Genomic DNA, 19172 nt, shown 5'->3' with positions numbered 1-19172 from the left:
GTTTTCCATAAGTAGTGTAAACAGGAGTGTTTTTGCTTCTTACATCTGCTAAAAATATTCTTGTGATCACACTTAGATTAGTATATTTACTTAATAAATTTGTAGGATTTTTTTTTAAAGTGGATCTTAAGGAATTTGAAATAAACTGAGCAGAGATTGCTACATTGGAATTTTTTTCAATTATTTATTTTGGTGTTTAATGTTTATTTTAAATGAACAAATGCCATACTGTCCCATCTTTATAAATAACTCTCATCATGTCGATTTCATGGGTAAAAGCAAATGACAAGGTACATACTGGTTTTCACTTTTAAATCATGCGATGTGGTTCTGTAGAGGTTCTTTGGACTGAAAATACCATTAAAAAGAACTTCATCTTTCTAGTACCTTTGTATCTTCTAGAATATTTGAAGTAACAAGGTACCAGAGTCTTTTTTTTTTTTTTAATTTTTTTTTTTTTTTTTTTTTATGATAGTCACAGAGAGAGAGAGAGAGGCAGAGACATAGGCAGAGGGAGAAGCAGGCTCCACGCAGGAGGCCTGACTTGGGATTCGATCCTGGGTCTCCAGGATCACGCCCTGGGCCAAAGGCAGGCGCTAAACCGCTGCGCCACCCAGGGATCCCGCAGAGTCTTTATTAAAGTTTCGATAGGGGAGAGAAAAAAAAAAGTTTCGATAGGGAGAATCTAAATAATTTTTGTGTATTTCATTGTATATGTTAATCCTCTGTTACAATGACTGGAACGCAATAGGCCCTATAGTCACCTAGTTCTCAGACATGTAATTCCTCTCTAACTCTTCTTAGTTGGCATTGTGATATTCCCAATAATATTTAATGTGCTATATCAATGTTTTTGATTTCCAGTTTGGTATTTCTGCTGCTGACCTCATGCACTGGGTCTTATACTTAATTAAGTGAAAGCAATTCTTTATAAGAAAAGCACCTCTCTCAACCTCTTTCTCAAGAGGTTGTGGACACTGATTTGTCCTCCTAAAATGGGCCAGCTTTTCCTTTTTTAGGGCAAATTCTAGAAATGCTATCACACAGATGAGAGAAGTTCTCTGCAGAAATGAGTTTCTCAGCCCTTCATCTGTTCATAATTAGAACTGATGTGTGATTGGATTTCCTGGTGGTTGATAGCAGTGAGACTTTGGTTCGCAAGGAATGTGTTCTTTCAGCCTAAACTATTGAAGAGTCGTGCTTCCACACTCAGAGCTGCTGACGAGTTCTCTCTTCCCCTTCTAGAAATGACCCTCCTCTCCTCCCAGTCTTCATCACCGGTGGCCCCACCTGGGTCCATGTACACTGAAAACCCAGAGCAGAGGATGCTGGAGAAGAGAGCCAAGGTGATAGAAGAACTTCTCCAGACGGAAAGAGACTATGTTCGGGATCTGGAAATGTGCATCGAACACATCATGGCGCCCCTGCAGCAGACGCAGGTGGGAGCAGTGGAGAAAGCTCGCTTTACCCTGAATGTGATGTGATTCTCCAAGCCATTAGGTTATGGCGCTTTCACCACAAGGGTTACTGGATTTGAAGTAAAGGCTGTGGTTGCTGCTGCTCTTAATTCAAGGGTCCTGACATGAGTGTGTCATCAACTTAGTTTTTAGCGTCCTGTCACTTCTTGTCCACTGTTAACTTATCAGACTTACTGCAGGACATGTCCCAGCCACTTCCTGCTCTGTGGCTCCTAAAGACACTCCCAGCTAGTCTGGATTATCACTGCATTGGGAAGGTTGTATAATAATGAAGTCTGGGGATGATGGGTTTGGTGGCTCCGGCACCTGACAGTACAGTGTTTACCCAGGAAACCCTAACTGTCTTGTGTGTGCCAGGTACTTGTCTAGATGCTGAAGGTAGGGGAAAAAAAGGTAACAGCATCCTGGGGATTTACTGTCCTTATTGCTTGTTACTTGACCATCTGGGCCTGGCTTGGGTTTGTACTTCTGGAACATTCACTCCAAAGAACTTGTATAGGAAGTGGGCACTGCCATCAGACTTTGGGTGGGACTTTGTATCCCAATGTAATTCTAGACCAAATTGATAACATAGTCTTTTTACTAAGGTAATGGGAGATGGGGTCAAGCAGAGTGTGATCAAGGACAAAGAGTGACACCAAAGATAATGTTGGCACACTTCTGTTCTGGAATCTTTGTGACAGTGAGTGCAGATGACTTTGAACAGTTTTGTATCATCCTTGAAGAGATGTTCCTAACATGAAAATGATATGCCATTAATTTCATTTCAGTGCATCTTTTCATTTTGTCTCCCTTTCTCAGATACCAAACATTGACTTTGAAGGACTTTTTGGAAATATGCAGATGGTGATTAAGGTCTCAAAGCAGTTATTGGCGGATCTGGAAATCAGCGACGCTGTAGGTATGAGCTCCTGCCATTACTTCAGAAGCAGCCCCCCCCCCCAACCTTTTGTTAAATTTCATGCATCAAAAGTAAAGGGTGAAGCAACCTTGCTGGTACTAAGTAGAAAAATGAAGTTCTAGCTACTTAGTTCAGAGATCACCAGGCCCTCTCCTCTCCTTCTCCTCTATAGCCTACTTTGAGGTGCCACAGGATGTTAGCAATAGACGAGATTTTAGATGTCGTTGTCCAAATTGACAGTTGCAGCCTGTTGATGGATCATGAGATCACTAGAGCAAGTTGTACCCAGTATATATTTTTTTCAATAAAATAGAAAATTTCAGAATGTACTCTAAATAATAAACACAGCTATAGTTTTTGGACACTTTCAATTCTACATATAAGTATACTGAGTCATTTAAAATGTTTTGTGGGTCATTGTCAAAAATGTTTGAAAAACAGTCATCTGTTTTTAATAAACAAAGAAACTATTATCTATTGCTGTGAAACAAATTATACCAAAACTTTGCAGCTTTAAATAAGAAACTATCCCCAGTGCATGTGGCTGAGGAATCCAGGAGTGACTTAGTTGGGCACTTCTGGCTCAGGATCTCTCATTAGGTTGGAGTCAAGCTGTTGGCTTGGACTGCCGTCCTCTGGGGCTCAGAGATCCTCTTCAAGGAAGCTCCCTCAGCTCTTCAGGCCCTCCTTCCTTGCCTTGTGAGCCTCTCCATGGACTGTCCTCAGGACATGGCAGCTGGCTTTTCCCAGTGCGTGATCCAAGAGGGAGAAAAGGCTCAAGATTGGAGTCCCACAGTGTCTTCTCTAACTGATCCCCAATGTGACATACCATTATTTCTGCCATATTCTGTTGGTCACACAGACCAGCTCTGATACAGCGTGGGAAGGGACATCCTATCATAGAACCACACAGTTCAAGCCATCCCACCACACATATGACAACATCAGCAGAAGGGAAAAGTAACCCTGTGTCATTTTTTTTTTTTTTTTTAAAGATTTTATTTATTCACGAGACACACACACACACACACACACACACAGAGGCAGTGACCCAGGCAGAGGGAGAAGCAGGCTCCATGCAGGGAGCTGACGTGGGACTCGATCCTGGGGCCCCAGGATCAGGCCCTGGGCTGAAGCGGCGCTAACCCATTGAGCCACCAGGGCTGCCCAACCCTGTGTCATTTAAGAGTGAGCAAACCTTGCTTAGTGCTCTCCTATCAGATTTCTCTTTATTTCTCATTGGCCACAACTGTGTCATATGCATATGCCTGAGCACTAGAAAGGAGAATGGGATCATGATGTTGGCTTAAACTAGGCAGTGTTTACCTGACTCACCTGGGAGAGAAAAGGACACAATAACAGAATCAGGGCAAATGAAAGCTTTGGTGAGCCACTTGCAAAGGGCAGATTGACATGAATTGCAAAAGCAATTTTGGGGGAGGTTAAGTTTATTAAGTTTATTTAATATATTTCTTTGTTTTTTATTTTACTATATTTTTAATTTAACTTTTTTTTTAGATTTTATTTATTTATTTATTTATGAGACACAGAGAGAAAAGCAGAGACATAGCCCAAGGGAGAAGCAGGCTCCTCACAGGGAGCCCGATGCAGGACTCGATCCCAGGATCTGGGATCATGTCCTGAGCTGAAGGTAGACACGCTCAACCACTGAGCCACCCAGGCTGCCAACTTATTTTTAATATATTCACATGGTACATAAAGTTACAAAGAGCTATTTAATAAAAAGTCTCTTATCCATTCCTTAGCCATCAGCTCTTCAAACTAAAAGCACCCAGTGTTACTAAGTTTTCTTCGGTTGCCTACCAGAGAGTTTGTCATATACCAGCAATTACATATGTATCTTCTCTATCCTGGACCCCATCCCCCATTTTTTAAAAATCACACAAGTGGGGGACACCTGGGTGGCTCAGCAGTTGAGCGTCTGCCTTAGCTCAGGGCGTGATCACGGAGTCCCAGGATTGAGTCCCACGTCGGGCTTCCTGCAGGGAGCCTGCTTCTCTCTCTGCCTATGTCTCTGCCTCTTTCTCTCTGTGTCTCTCATGAATAAATTAAAAAAAATTTTTTTTTAATAAATAAAATCTTAAAAATATCACACAAGTGGTAGTGAATTATTCAAACTGTTCTGCACTAAGCCTTCCCCTCACCCCCTCAACAGTGTACCTTTCGAGCAGTTCTATGATCCAGGAAGAGAAATGGAAAAAGTGTACAGAGAGGGGGATAACTCAGCAAAAAAAAAATCAAGGTAATGCAGGATGCTGGTGAAAGCAGCGTTAAGTTAGTGTTACTAGTCTGACCAAGGAAAGATTCTGATACAGCCAGGACAAGATTTAGTGAGGAAGGAAAGGATAGGACATGCTCAGGTCTTGGCTGATTAAGACGAGCAGGTCAAGATGAGAAAAAAGCGTCAGGAGACTCTGGGTGTGTAGTAATGTGTAAGGGACTGGTTTTTAGATCATTTTAAACATGTCTCATAGAAAGAAATCTATTACATAATGACCCAAGTCTGATTATCCACTCTCTATTGAGGCTACTGAGAAGAAAGTTACTAAAAACACTATGTTTACGTATATTCCAAAGGGCCTGTGTTTCTCGATCACCGGGATGAGCTTGAGGGAACATACAAGGTTTACTGCCAGAATCATGATGAGGCCATTTCACTGCTGGAAATCTATGAGAAGGATGAGAAGATCCAGAAGCATCTTCAGGACTCATTGGCAGATCTCAAGTAAGAGTTTTGATCCCATTGCACTTCCATCATAATTCTTTAGTTCTGCCTTTGAGAAGTCTGTCCGCACATACATCTAGATTTCTTATGACCTATCTTATTTTAATCATAAATGATAACGTTATTACAGGTCCTGTATGTAACTTGCCCTTCTCTCATTGTATTGCCTTTTCCCTTGAAAATCTTCAATGGCTTCCCGCTTTGTAGATACAGAGTATTAAATTAGCATATCAGGTAAGAAGCAGCCAGGAAGATAGTTTGGTCTAAATAAACAAGACTATAGGTACGAAGACCCAGTTCACTTATTCTTGACCTTCAGATGAGATTCTCCTGCACTTAGGTAGGTTATAAGAATATAATGTATGCCTAAGTAGATCAAAGTGAAGTTAGGGGCTTACTAACTTTTTAATGGACTAGATATGCCTCCATAGATACTCATAATTTCCCTTTATCCCATGTCATTTTTTTTTTTGTCTGCCCAACTGATAAGCATTAGTTGAACTAAGACATTCTAGGAAGAATGTGAAAATCGGCATTAGCTATACCTCTAAGCAGCTGTCTGTTTTCTTTTCATGCTTGCTGCCCTGTAGAAGCCTGTACACCGAATGGTAAGTCCCTTGTCTTTGATGCACAAGCTCATTTCTATATTTTCTTCCTTTATAGACCAACCTAGAAGTAGACTTCCTTTGCTATATTTTACTCCATAGCACTTAACCACCAAATGGCACTTCCTACAATGTTTGTTGCCTGTTTCCTTCCACCAGGACAGGTCACTACTAAGTCTCCAGCACCCACAACAGTACCTGGTATTTATTAGGTGCCCAGAAAATATTTGCTGAATGAATGAAATTGGAAAGGACGGTGAGAGCACAGAGCTATATTTAAGAATCCCAAACATTACCAATAGGCCTTGTATTATTTTTTAAATTTTTCTTATTTAAATTCAGTTTGCCAACACATAGTATAACACCCAGTGCTCATCTCATCATGTGCTCTCCTTAATGCCCATCACCCGGTTACCCTTTCCCCTACCCACTTCCCCTTTGGCAACCCTCTATTTGTTTCCAGAGTTAGTAGGAGTCTCTCATGGTTTGTCTTCCTCTCTAATTTTTCCCCACTCAGTTTCCCTCCTTTCCCTTATAATCCCTTTCACTATTTCTTAATATTCCACATATGAATATGAGTGAAACCATATGATGGTTGTCCTTCTCTAAGCGACTTATTTCACTTAGCATAATACCCTCCATTTCCATTCTTGTCAAAGCAAATGGTAGGTATTTGTCCTTTCTGATGGCTGAGTAATATTCCATTGGTGTGTGTATGTATACCACATCTTCTTTATCCATTCATCTGTCGAAGGATATCATGGCTCCTTCCACAGTTTGGCTATTGTGGACATTGCTGCTATAAACATCAAGGTGCAGGTGTCCCAGCATTTCACTACATCTATATCTTTGTGGTAAATAGTGCAATTGCTGGGTCATAGGACAGCTCAATTTTTAACTTCTTGAGGAACCTCCACACTATTTTCCAGAGTGGCTGTACCAGCTTGCATTCCCACCAATAGTGCAAGAGGGTTCCCCTTTCTCCACATCCTTGCCAACATTTGTTGTTACTTACCTTGTTAATTTTACCCATTCTGACTGGTGTGAGGTGGTATCTCATTGTGGTTTTGATTTTTATTTCCCTGATTAGGCCCTGTATTTTGACATTTGATTTAAAGTCTCTTTTTCCTCTTCTATTAGGGGATGTACAAATTATATTAACCTGGGCTCCTTCCTCATCAAACCCGTCCAGAGAGTAATGCGCTACCCACTGCTGCTCATGGAGTTGCTGAATTCCACCCCAGAATCCCACCCTGATAAAGCGCCCTTAACCAGCGCAGTCCTTGCAGTCAAGGAGATCAACGTTAACATTAATGAATACAAACGGCGGAAGGACCTGGGTAAGAAAAGCATAGTTGCTGAAAAGGAGATACAGCCTTGACAATGCTCTTCTCAAAAGAATTATTCCGTCACCAGAGATGGGCAAGGCAGAGGGTGGGCAATGGGGCTGTGTTGAAGAAACAGCGGCAGAATGGGGAGAAACTGTGGGGTGCCTGGGTGACTCAGTCAGTTAAGCGTCTGCCTTCTGGTTGTGATCATAGGCTCCTGAGATGGAGCCCCACATCAGGTCCCTGTTCCATGGGGAGCCTGCCTCTCCCTCTCCCTTTGCCTACTGGTCCCTCTGCTTTTGCGCTAGTGCGTGTGCATATGTGCTTCCGTGCTGACGCGCTCTCCCTCTCTGTTAAACAAAGAAAATCTTATTAAAAAAAATAGGAAAATGGGGTATGAAAAAGAAAGCAATAAAATAATGAAAGTACAACCGTGGAATATTGGAAGTAAGGCATCTGTGATCAAACTTGTAGCAATGAGTGTCTTTCCCAAGGATATGGAGAGTGGCTCATTCAGGCGTTGGCGTTTGCTTTCTCTGCTCATGGAAGGGCAAGCGTTTTCAACCCATGCTTTGACTTGTTTTCCTGCATGTCCTGTAGGATGTTTTACTACCTCCATTTAAGTTAGGACTTTGCCTCTTCAGAAAACCGCAGTTTACCTAGTCTCTGGGTCACGTGACTCCTCTCTGGTCTGAGCCCCGCCCCCCCAAGCAGTGTGTAGTCAGTTGCAAACCACCCAGCACTTTCTTATAATATGGAAGGAACTAAACCATTTCTTTTCTTTTTCATCAAACCTCTTGTGGGGCTCTAATTTGAACCTTCGATGAGTACAGCATTGTGACCATGATAAATTGATTTGATAGTCATATCCTTAAAGAATCCATAATATAGTATAACCTCTTTCTCTACCTTCTACTTCCACCACATCGCTCACATTGGTTATACAATGTTGACTGTGCCTTTAAAGCTCTCAGGCCATCTAGCCCTTTGTCTTGATTCATACCTCCTTTTTAAAAAAAATTAAATTCAATTGGTTAAATACAGTGTATTATTAGTTTCAGAGGTAGAGGTCAGTGATTCATCAGTAATTTTTTTTTTAAGATTTTATTTATTTATTCATGAGAGACACAGAGAGAAGCAGAGACATAGGCAGAGGGAGAAGCAGGCTGCCTGTGGGGAGCCTGATATGGGACATGATCCCAGGACCCCAGGTCACCACCTTAAGGCAGACGCTCAACCACTGAGCTACCTTAGCTACCCTAGCTAAGGCAGAGCTACCTACACTGAGCTCTATTATACCCAGTGCTCATTCTATCACATGCCCTCCTTAATGCCCATCACCTAGTTACCCCATCCTCCCACCCCCACCCCTCCAGCAACCCTGTTTGCTTCCTATGATTAAGAGTCTCTTAATGGTATGCCCCCGCCCCCCCTTGGCTCGTATCCACTAATGTAATGTCTTCATCTCCTACAATAAAATGTGCCTCTGTAGTGCCACGCAGTCTTCTCCTTGTGACCCTTCTGATGTCTCTAGACTTTTCTGGAGATTGTGCCTAAGGTATGACACAGTAGTAAATTCCATGACTCCTGTATAGCATTTTAATATATGAGACAATTGCACATAAATATCTTGTTTGTACTGAGACCATTTAAGATGGTCTTATAAAGCAAGTAGTGTTCTTTTCTATACTATATTGGAGAAGAAAACGAGGCTCAGAGGAGTTAAGTGACTTCTGGAAGGACACATCTTGATGAAATGACAGACCCAGGCATTGAGCTCAGAGGTTTCCTGGACTCCAAATCTTAGACTCTTCTCCTGAGCCCTCTGCACTCTTTCCTCCTAACCACCTCCAGTCTGTGCCGTCTCTGCTTCGTCAACTATTCTGTACATCCATATGGTGACTTACATTCATGTTTTGTCTCTATTCAATTATAAGCTCATTGAAAACAAGCACCAGCTCTTGTTTAGGTTGTTGGTCTCATTTTGTGGCTCGTTTTGTAGCCTGTCCATGCTTAGAGAAGGGCTTTCTTGATTCACTCCCTAGTTCTCAAGTATCGAAAGGGTGATGAAGATAGCCTCATGGAGAAAATTTCCAAACTGAACATCCATTCCATCATCAAGAAATCCAACCGAGTTAGCAGTCACCTGAAGCACCTCACTGGCTTTGCTCCACAGGTGAGATTCCCAAGCTTGAAGGTTTGGCAAATCTTTGGCAACTTTGGGGGTTCCACAGGGCAGCCTGCATGGTGTTGATTGGCACGATTCCCCTCTTAGTACCTCTTTGGTGTTTGCCACCTGGTGAATACAGGACCCTGCAGCTACTGTGTATGTGAATCCACCCACCCAACCCTCCACGTGCCTTGGTGAGCTGCATACCATGTATATGAGGACAAACTGGTCACTGTATAATAGTTACTGTGGTTTTAGACACCCATGAAGAGCTTATTATGTATTTGGTGAGACAAAATTGTAGACAGGAAGCTAGAAGGGATTTAAGAGATCACTATAGTTCAACACAACATGTCACAAATTAAAAAAAAAAAACAAAACAAAACATAAAGTCTGGTTATTTGAAGACATTCGGCCACATTGCTGAGAGTGGATCTGAAGTCATGAGGCTTCATTCTACTGAGCATATACACCTCCCGCAGTTAGTAGGAAACGACAGTCAGAAAACAATCAGTTGCTAAGTTTCACAGGTTGAGCTCTGTGTGCCGTAGTACTTAAGAAAATAGGAATTGCATGAGAGTAAGCTTCATGTTGACAGGAGATTTAATCTCAGCCTCAAAGAAAGGGGGTGTTTGGGAGGAACAGGGGAGGGCCTACCAGGCAAGGTGATAGCTCAAGCCAAGGCACCAGGGTGAACAAATATGGACACCGGGATCAGGAAGAGAGAGCATCCTGACCAGAGCAGAGCATGTCTCCCCATCAGGAGCAGAGGAAGTAAAGCGTGAAGGCAGGAGGGCCCGGGTATGTTTTGGAGGTCTTTCAAGGTGAAGTCTTTAAATTCAATTCAGTATTATCTGGGGAAACATCAAAGGCTTAAAATTTAGACAAAAGATATGTTTAAGAAAGATACTTTTGCCAATTGGATCTATTGAGGGGGAATCCAAATCTGCTAACAGCACTGTTTGTTTTGAACAGATAAAAGATGAAGCATTCGAAGAAACAGAAAAGAACTTCCGAATGCAAGAAAGATTGATCAAATCTTTTATCCGAGACCTGTCACTCTACCTCCAGCATATCCGGGTGAGTGAAGACAGCACCCTGCTTAGAGTCAGAGAGGGTATAATTCTGTTTTCCTGCTCATCAGCATATTGTGGAGTGTGTGCTGAATAATCTGGACTCAAACGACCACTGTGCCCCACTATACTTATTCCTGGGAGTCCTGTAGATTATTTAAGAGGTGACAGCATTTGGATGATGAGCATGCTGAGCTAGTTCTGGAGTGGCCAGCGTTTTCCTCCCACTCTCGGTCACCATCCTCCCCACCAACCTTTTTCTTACTCTCTTCCTCTGGCCAGGTATTTGTGAAGCAACTTGTCACAGTCCATTTTGTCAAGATCATTTCAAAGCTTGAATAATTCGAGAATGGTTGGTACATGGAGGCACATTTTCTCATAATAATATTAATTTCCTGATGTAATTGCTATCCACAAGGCCTCTAAAGTTAGAACCGTGAACAGATGCAGAGAGGTGGAGGAGCTGAGGAAGTCAGGTGGTGGTTGCTTTTAGGACTAGACTCCTTTCTGTTTGCATCTCTCCTTCCCTTGTAAGCTTCATAGAATGACATTTATATAAGCCTGTCGTGTACCCCTGTCCCTCACATATGACCATCTCTTCCTTAAAAAGAGATCCTCTGCTTTCTAAAAAAATTCATTTTTTAATTTAAGGAAAATGGTACAAATTCAAAAGATACCGAAGGGATAAGTAAAAAGTAAAAATCATTCTCCAACCCATCTCCTAGGCACCTTTTATTTTTTTATTTTTTAAATTTTTTTAAAAGATTTTATTTATTTATTCATGAGAGACACGGAGAGAGAGAAAGGCAGAGACACAGGCAGAGGAAGAAGCAGGCTCCATGCAGGGAGCCCGATGTGGGACTGGATCCCTGGTCTCCCGGATCACGCCCTAGGCTGAAGGTGGCGCTAAACCCGCTGAGCCACCCAGGGATCCCTCCTAGGCACCTTTTAGAAACAAGTCTGCGTTTGTCAGATTCTGCTCTCATTAGAGATGATTGTGTGTGTATATGTGTGTGTGATACACACTGTTGAGCATCTTGAGTTTTGCACGCATTATTTGGAAGTTATTCTACACCTATGCACACAGAACTGCACTTTTTTAAAACAACTCCACAATGGTTTGTTATATGGATGTGCCATAACGTATTTAAACTTGTCCCCTGTTGATGGACATTTTTTTATTAAAGATTTTATTTATTTATTTATTCATGAGAACACACAGAGAGAGAGGCAGAGACACAGGCAGAGGGAGAAGCAGGCTCCATGCAGGGAGAGCCAGACGTGGGACTCGATCCTGGGTCTCCATGATCATGCCCTGGGCTGAAGGCGGCACTAAACCACTGAGCCACCCGGGCTTCCCCTGTTGATGGACATTTAAACTATTTGTAGTGGCAGACAATTACACATATTGGTACAAGGAATATCCTTGTATATGCATCATTTTCTGATCTATGAGAATATATCTGGAGACCAGAGTACTAGATTTGCTGAGCCAAATCATATAGCAGTGTAAATTTGCTATTATTAAATTTTATAGACCTTGTACCAGTGAAAATTCCCTCTCAGTAGTGTATGAAATGGTTTCCCCATCCCTTGCTAACATCACACAGTGTTACCAAAATCAAAATGTTTTTCTTTACAAGACAGGTTAAAAATGCTACTTCCTTATAGTTTTAATTTGCATTCCTTATGAATGAAGTTGAGGATATTTTCCTATCTTTAAGTCATTTTATTCCTTTTTCTGTTGATATGTCTATATTTTGAGGCACTTATTTATTGATTTGATGGTCTTTTATCGATTTCTCATAGGAATACTTAGTTCTGACTGCTAGATTTTTGAAACCTTTGTGCCATTTTAGATGCAAACAAATCATGGAAGATTGCTTATTGTGTGGTACCTTTTTTTAATAACATTTTTTTTTCTTCAGTCTCTTGAGAACATTGTAGGCTGAATTTTAAAACTTAACAGTTTACTTTGGGGGAATGGAACCTCCCTTTATCTTTTAAGCTAGAATTCTCAGATTTTTTTAGACATCACAGCTCGTTAGATCTGTTCCTGTCACCCTAACTTGGCATGAGTGGGTTGAGTTCATCCTTCTGCTGCAGTGTTCCGAGCATGGCTGAAGCATTAAAAACTTAATTATAATGTTTAGTACCTTATAGAGCAAAATTAATGGAAAGCATTTGGCTGAATCTAAAGACCCACAGTCAAATTCTTCAATGTGGTTTACCCAACCTGGAGTAGTGGTACACACCTTAAATCATTCAGTGAATAAATCATTTAAAAAACCGAGGAAAAAAAAAAAAAAAAAGGCCGCTGGGCACACCTTAATCGGAAATCGGCTCATAACACTGTGACCCTGCCTTGTGCCCGCCAAAACTGCGCCCGATTCTGACCAAAGTAATAGGCCAGCTCAAGTGGATACTATAGGGTAAGATGTAATTCAATCGGCCACCTGCGTGTGGACCGACATGACTGTGCATCTTTCTGCATATCCCATGGGCCACTGGCCCCTATAAAGCTGCTACGCCTCTTAGTCTCGGGGTCCAAGTCCCTGCTCCGCTGTGTCGGGGGCACTTGGACCCAAGCCCGGGCTTGTAAATAAACCCTCGTGTGTTTGCATCGGGGGAAAAAAAAAAAGCCCGTGCTGGAGGAGGAGCCCCGGAGTACTTCTGTATATGTTGAAGAAAATAGAACAGCCCTGCATGTAAGATGATGGTTTACAACTATTTCTCTCAGTCTGTTGACTTTTGAGTTTGCTTAAATGTTTTCTCCATGTAGAAATTTTTAGTTTTGCATGGTCTGAACTCTTATGGCTTCCTAGGTCTATGTCATACTTGAAAAGGTCTTTCCTCTTCCAAGATAATAAATATCTCCCAGGTTTTAGGTTTTTCATTATTTCATTTCCTAAAGTTAAAGTCATTGAGTAGCTGGAATTTAGTGTATAAGGTTGAGGTAGGGATCCAGTGTGATTTTTTTTTTTTTTTTTACCTGCTTTTCCAATTGTCATCATTTATTAAATAAATAATCCCATGACTTAAAATGCCCCCTACATTTCTTCTAAAGAGCAAATTCTCTTTTTGGCTTCTGAAAAGCAAACTCTCCCTTCACATACACAATTAGATAAAGATTAGGGTTTATAAAACTTTTTTTTTTTAAGATTTTATTTATTTATTCATGAGAGAGAGAAAGAGAGAGAGGCAGAGACACAGGCGGAGGGAGAAGCAGGCTCCATGCAGGAAGCCTGATGTGGGACTTGATCCCGTGTCTCCAGGATCAGGCCCTGGACTGAAGGCGGCGCTAAACCGCTGAGCCACCCGGGCTGCCCAAACTTTTTAAGAGCATATAGGCTTTAAGTAAGAAATTTGGCAAAAAGCACCGTTGATACACAATTCCCAAGTGTGTTCCCTGGCCTAGGACTTTCCCTTACAATTCCTCTACTTTCGATGCCTCCCTGTTGGGGGTTTTCTCCCACTTGTTTTCTAAATGTGTAGCAAGCATATACCTGAGTTCCCAACTCTTAAGAGACTTATCTCCATAGCAGTGGAAGGAGGACATAATGTTGACATAACTGACAGCCATTTGATGGGCAGGTCATTTTCGTTCTGACTGCTAACTAGAAATGAAGGTAGAAAATGTTGGACAGTTTCATCACCAACATAAAATAAAAAGCCCTGCCAAATAAAATTAGTTGGATCAACTGAGAGAGCTGGCAAGAACAGAAGCTGAGAGACATTACTTTACTCTGGTATCTGCAATGGCATGTGGACTACTATTTTGAGACTTCATGACATTTTTTTTAAAGAATATAAGAGAACGTCATGTTTCATTTTCATTCTCCCACTCAGGAGGAATTAGGAAGATTACGCAATTTATCCTTCTGACAAAACACTATGTCTGCACATACAGACGTGGGACTTAAAGAGGTCTGCAAATGTCATAAAATACAAGGTCGTAAAATCAAACTGATACTTGAGGCACAGATGTTTTTTGCTTAGGAACTTCATTTGTCCTTGAAATATAATAATGGAGTTTTGGGTACATTTAAATTTTATTTGGGTTAGTATCGAAATAATAGGCATTCCCTTAACTTAAACTAAAGAAGGTGAGAACCCAGCGTTGTTTAAGTAGCCAGAGAAAACAGCCTGGGGTTTAAAAACTGTCAGGACCAGTCAGGAAGAGTTTACTGTGCATTCACTTATATATTCATTTATTCAGCAAATGATCATTAAGTCAGTGAACAAAACAGACAAAAATCCCTTGCCTCATGGAGCTTACATGTGATTAGGGGGTTGTGCGAGGGAAACAGAGACAATAAACAACATTAGTAAATTGTCTGTGAGAAGCCCTCACATTGGGAACATGAAGCATTGCTAAAGAGCGGATAAAAACCATCACCATTTTTTCTGTAAGTAAGAGTCTGAGTCTTTTTTCTGGTCTCATAAATCATCATTTATGAGAGTGTGCTTATTTCAAAGCTAAAATAATGCACTAGAGAGAAAATTGTTAATCACAGACTCCTTTTTGCCCCATTCTGCTATCCAGGATGAATGGCGAAGGCTAAATAGTTCTGTTTGCCTTACTGCATTTGTTTCTCACTGGCTCCAGGAATCGGCATGTGTGAAAGTGGTGGCTGCTGTGAGCATGTGGGATGTGTGTATGGAGAAGGGACACAGAGACTTGGAGCAGTTCGAGAAGGTGCATCGCTACATCAGTGATCAGCTCTTCACAAATTTTGTAAGTGATTCTTTCTTCAATCCTCTTTTCATAGAATGGCTTTCTTCTTGGGGTTCTTAAACATCCAGCTTATGGAAAAGTTAATTCCACAGAGACATACTGTATCAGGAATACCATTCTCTACCTATATTCATATTGGGGTTTTATATTTAGAGCAATGGCTTTTAATTAGTTAAAAGGACAAGTTGGGCTTCTGTTATTCAAAGAGATTCTTTTTATAGTTTGTGATGAGTCTAGTTTGAAGAGACAAAGGAAAACTAGGAAATTTAATCTCCTATCACTATTGAGAACTGAACAAAGAAAACTATAGGAGTACTAATTTAGGAATATTTAGGAATAGTATTTAGAAGTTAACCAATGGATCTTTGAGATGGCAAGTGCTTCCTTATAAAGACAGTACTGAAGGCCAAATTGCTCAGGCAATTCTAAATATAGATGTGAGATTATTTGATCCTGAGTAGGAAGAGATGAATGGGGTTCTAACAGGTGTTCTAACAACAGTAGCATCTTATTAAAAGTAAAGTACTAAGTACCTATTTATGTTCTTCACTTGGGAATATACTGCCTTTCAATGTCTGTCTCTCTAGAACAAATTCAAGGGAAAAATCTTTTGAAAAGTGGAAGCAAGTGTTAATAAGTAGTTATGATTAGAAAAGCTATTATGGGTATGTGAATGCTTCTCTACCCCAGATTTATGGAGCAGCTACATCTTCAGTTAAATTCAAGCTATGTAGATGATACACATGAGAAGTGATACCAGACAGGTTGTGATGCAAGTTTCACATTGATGTGTGTAATTGAGCATTTGTTATCAACTATGGCGTGAAGGCTGGATTAGCATATTTCACAGACTCTTCGGCATGTGCAAAAGGTTGATGAAGGTTATACATTGAGAAGTTTTGTAAAATGCGTGAGTCCATCTGGTGTTGGTTAAGTAGAACACTGGTGGATCTGCATGGGTTTAGCTGGTGTGCTAGGAGCAAAGAAGCACAGGTATATAACAGGTGGTACAGGATATAACAAATCAGCCTGAAGGGTATTTCAGAGAATGACAAATATACATGGTCATGGATGTTAACTGGCATGTGGTGATTGTTCTGCAATATATACAAATATTGACTCATTCTGTTGTACACCTGAAACTGATATTCCATCAGTTATTTCTTAATTAAAAAACATAAACTTGGGGTACTGAACAACTGAGCAATCTGATTTTCCTGTCCTTACAGAAGGAACGGACCGAGCGGCTTGTCATCTCTCCCCTTAATCAGTTACTGAGCATGTTCACAGGGCCCCACAAGCTGGTGCAGAAACGCTTCGATAAGCTTCTGGACTTCTACAACTGCACAGAACGGGCAGAGAAGTTAAAGGACAAGAAGACTCTGGAGGAGCTGCAATCAGCCCGGAACAACTACGAGGCCCTGAATGCGCAGCTGCTGGACGAGCTGCCCAAGTTCCACCAGTACGCCCAGGGGCTCTTCACCAACTGCATCCATGGCTATGCAGAGGCCCACTGCGACTTCGTGCGCCAGGCGCTGGAGCAGCTGAAGCCGCTGCTCTCGGTGGGTGTGCGGCGGCTGTCTGTCTGTCCTGTCCCATCTCCCTCTCCTCCCCCCACACACTTTGGAGAAGTCTCTGAGGTTCTCCTGGTGTTTTTCTGGGAATGCACACTGGGGCTGCTTGAGAAATTATTCAAACTAGAGAGATTAAATAGGCCATTAGGTCAAGTCCTTGCTGGTGCCTGGGCCTCCAAACGGCTCCTTCCTCCCTGAGATCCCAGAAGAGCCGGGCAGCCGGGCCTGCGGGCGGTGGGCAGAAACTGAGCCGGAGCTGCCACTCAGGCCTGGGGGCTCTCAGCCACGGTCCCTTCTTTCTCTCTCTCTGCCCACCCCCCCCCACGGACTCCAGTTACTCAAAGTGGCCGGCAGAGAGGGAAACCTTATCGCCATCTTCCACGAAGAGCACAGCAGAGTCCTGCAGCAGCTCCAGGTTTTCACCTTCTTCCCAGAGTCGCTTCCGGCTGCCAGGAAGCCCTTTGAGAGGAAAACCCTGGACCGCCAGTCGGCCCGGAAGCCACTCCTGGGCCTGGTGAGTGGGGCGTCGGGGAGAGTGGGAAGTGCAGAGGGTTCGGCCCGACACCGATGGGGACTCCCCACGCCCCGGGGCAGGTCCTCAGCCTCCTCCTGGTCTACGAGGCCCGGGGATTATACTCACAGCATTGAGTTACGAGGCTCAAATGAGTTCATATGGATAAAGCCCCTAGAAATTGCCTGGCCCATAGTAGGCACTGTACAGATGAGCTGTCATCGTTAGTATTCATGGACTCGGCTCTGTGCACAGAGGAGCAGTTTCATAGGAGTTTAAATCTCTCTTCGTAACAGAGAATAAAGGCCATTGAGCTCTCTTGTCTGTCGTGGGCTCCTTCATTTCTTATTCCTGAGCACTGCTGCTGGTGCTGGCTACTGACTGCCAGTAGCTTTTTCACACTTGTTATGTACATCAGAACACCCTCTGAAAAGCATTCTCAGATCTTAGTCTATATAGTGAATGGAGTTTGTAAAGGATTAATATTAATACTTTTGACCAATTAAGGAAACTGATTTAAGGGTATGTTAACTTTGCAGGCTTCCCTGTGTTTGATCATGTAATTACCTGTTTGAACAGGTAATTATCTGATTCATGGCCAAAACATTAATGGCTGACTGTTTTTTTTTTTTTTAATCTGGATTTATATTATTTTAGAACTCAATTTTTCCATATTTTGAAAAGTAGGATAAGATACACTAGATTATATGGGGCCATATTCGAAAAGATTATTGATCTCTTTTTACAGCATTTTTCTCCATGTAATCTCATAGACATTGATTTATATTTCCTTAAAAGGAGAATCAAATTTATTATTTTACTTTTTCTGATTTTATTAATAATAATTGTTTTCATAGATGGGGGAGTCAAGATAAGGGAAGTCTCTTGTTTAAATTCATATAGCAAAACAGAAGATCTTGTAATATTACTTAGATATTTTGATCTTTTGGTGGCACTTTTTTTTAATTTAAGATTTTATTTTTAAGTAATCTCTATACCCTACGTCGGGCTCGAATTCACAACCCCGAGATCAAGAGTCACACACTCTACCGACTGAGCCACTCAGGCACCCCAAGTGGTACTTTTTAAATTTATTTCTTAAATTTTATTTATTTTTTGAGAGAGCAATAGAGCCAGAGGGCACAAGCCGGGGGAGGGGGGAGCAGCGGAGAGGGAGAAGCCGTCTCCCCGCTGAGCAGGGTGCCCTATGTGGGGCTCATTCCCAGGACCTCCAGGATCATGACCTGAGCCAAAGGCAGAAGCTTAACGATTGAGCCACCCAGGTACCCCTCCAAAGTGGCACTTTAATCACATTTTTTGGTCACAAGATAAACATGTGAAACTAAGTGTATGTTAAATTTCCTTCATAGCTAAAAGGCACTAACACATAAACTAAGACATCATGATTTTTTCCCAGCCACACGGACTGACTCAGGCACAAAAACATCTGGTGGGAGTAGCGAGTGGCAGGCTATCCTCACCCTCATTTCTGAGACTCGGACTGTGAGCTGGGATTACATATGGCCACTTGGATGGTGGCCAGGGTGGGCTTTTGTTGATCATATCTCTTGTGTTGCCTTTCAGCCAAGTTACATGCTACAGTCGGAAGAACTCCGAGCCTCCCTCCTGACGAGGTATCCCCCTGAAAAACTCTTCCAAGCAGAACGGAATTTCAATGCCGCTCAAGACTTGGATGTCTCGCTTCTGGAAGGTGACCTGGTGGGCGTGATCAAGAAAAAGGACCCCATGGGCAGTCAGAACCGCTGGCTGATTGACAACGGAGGTAAAGAATGTTAGATCTCAGATTACTGTAACTCTCAATGAGGAAAAAGTTATTTTTGGCTGTACCTGAATCCTATGCGGGCCAGAAAAAAGTAAGAGTCTTTGATTAAAGGGGAAAAATAACCTTATAAGTTCCCATCCATCCATAATGTCCAAGTCATTACCAAAACAAAACCTGTCTTTGGTTTTGTTTTTGTTTTTACAAATTCCAGAGAGGGCTCCATTACTTACCTTGCACCTTGTGGGACCTTGCCATGTTTTATGGC

General features: G+C 42.0%; 1 protein-coding gene across 4 annotated transcripts in view; it reads left to right on the top strand.

Annotated features, from left to right (window-relative positions):
* LOC112672186 (dynamin-binding protein) overlaps positions 1-19172 on the top strand; it is a 210683-nt gene that overhangs the window by 185678 nt on the left and 5833 nt on the right. For all 4 annotated transcript variants that reach the window (XM_049103643.1, XM_025466879.3, XM_025466878.3 and 1 more), the window contains 11 exons: positions 1246-1439; positions 2280-2379; positions 4978-5125; positions 5716-5733; positions 6871-7070; positions 9104-9234; positions 10204-10308; positions 14911-15039; positions 16269-16601; positions 16948-17127; positions 18709-18907. In XM_049103643.1, the coding sequence (XP_048959600.1) occupies positions 1246-1439; positions 2280-2379; positions 4978-5125; positions 5716-5733; positions 6871-7070; positions 9104-9234; positions 10204-10308; positions 14911-15039; positions 16269-16601; positions 16948-17127; positions 18709-18907 (1737 nt within the window). The remainder of the gene's footprint in view (positions 1-1245; positions 1440-2279; positions 2380-4977; positions 5126-5715; positions 5734-6870; positions 7071-9103; positions 9235-10203; positions 10309-14910; positions 15040-16268; positions 16602-16947; positions 17128-18708; positions 18908-19172) is intronic.

This window comes from Canis lupus, chromosome 28, assembly GCF_003254725.2.
Source record: "Canis lupus dingo isolate Sandy chromosome 28, ASM325472v2, whole genome shotgun sequence".
NCBI classification, from domain to species: Eukaryota; Metazoa; Chordata; class Mammalia; order Carnivora; family Canidae; genus Canis; species Canis lupus.
The sequence above is the reverse complement of the archived record's forward strand: the minus strand, read 5'-3'. Positions and strand labels throughout refer to the sequence as shown.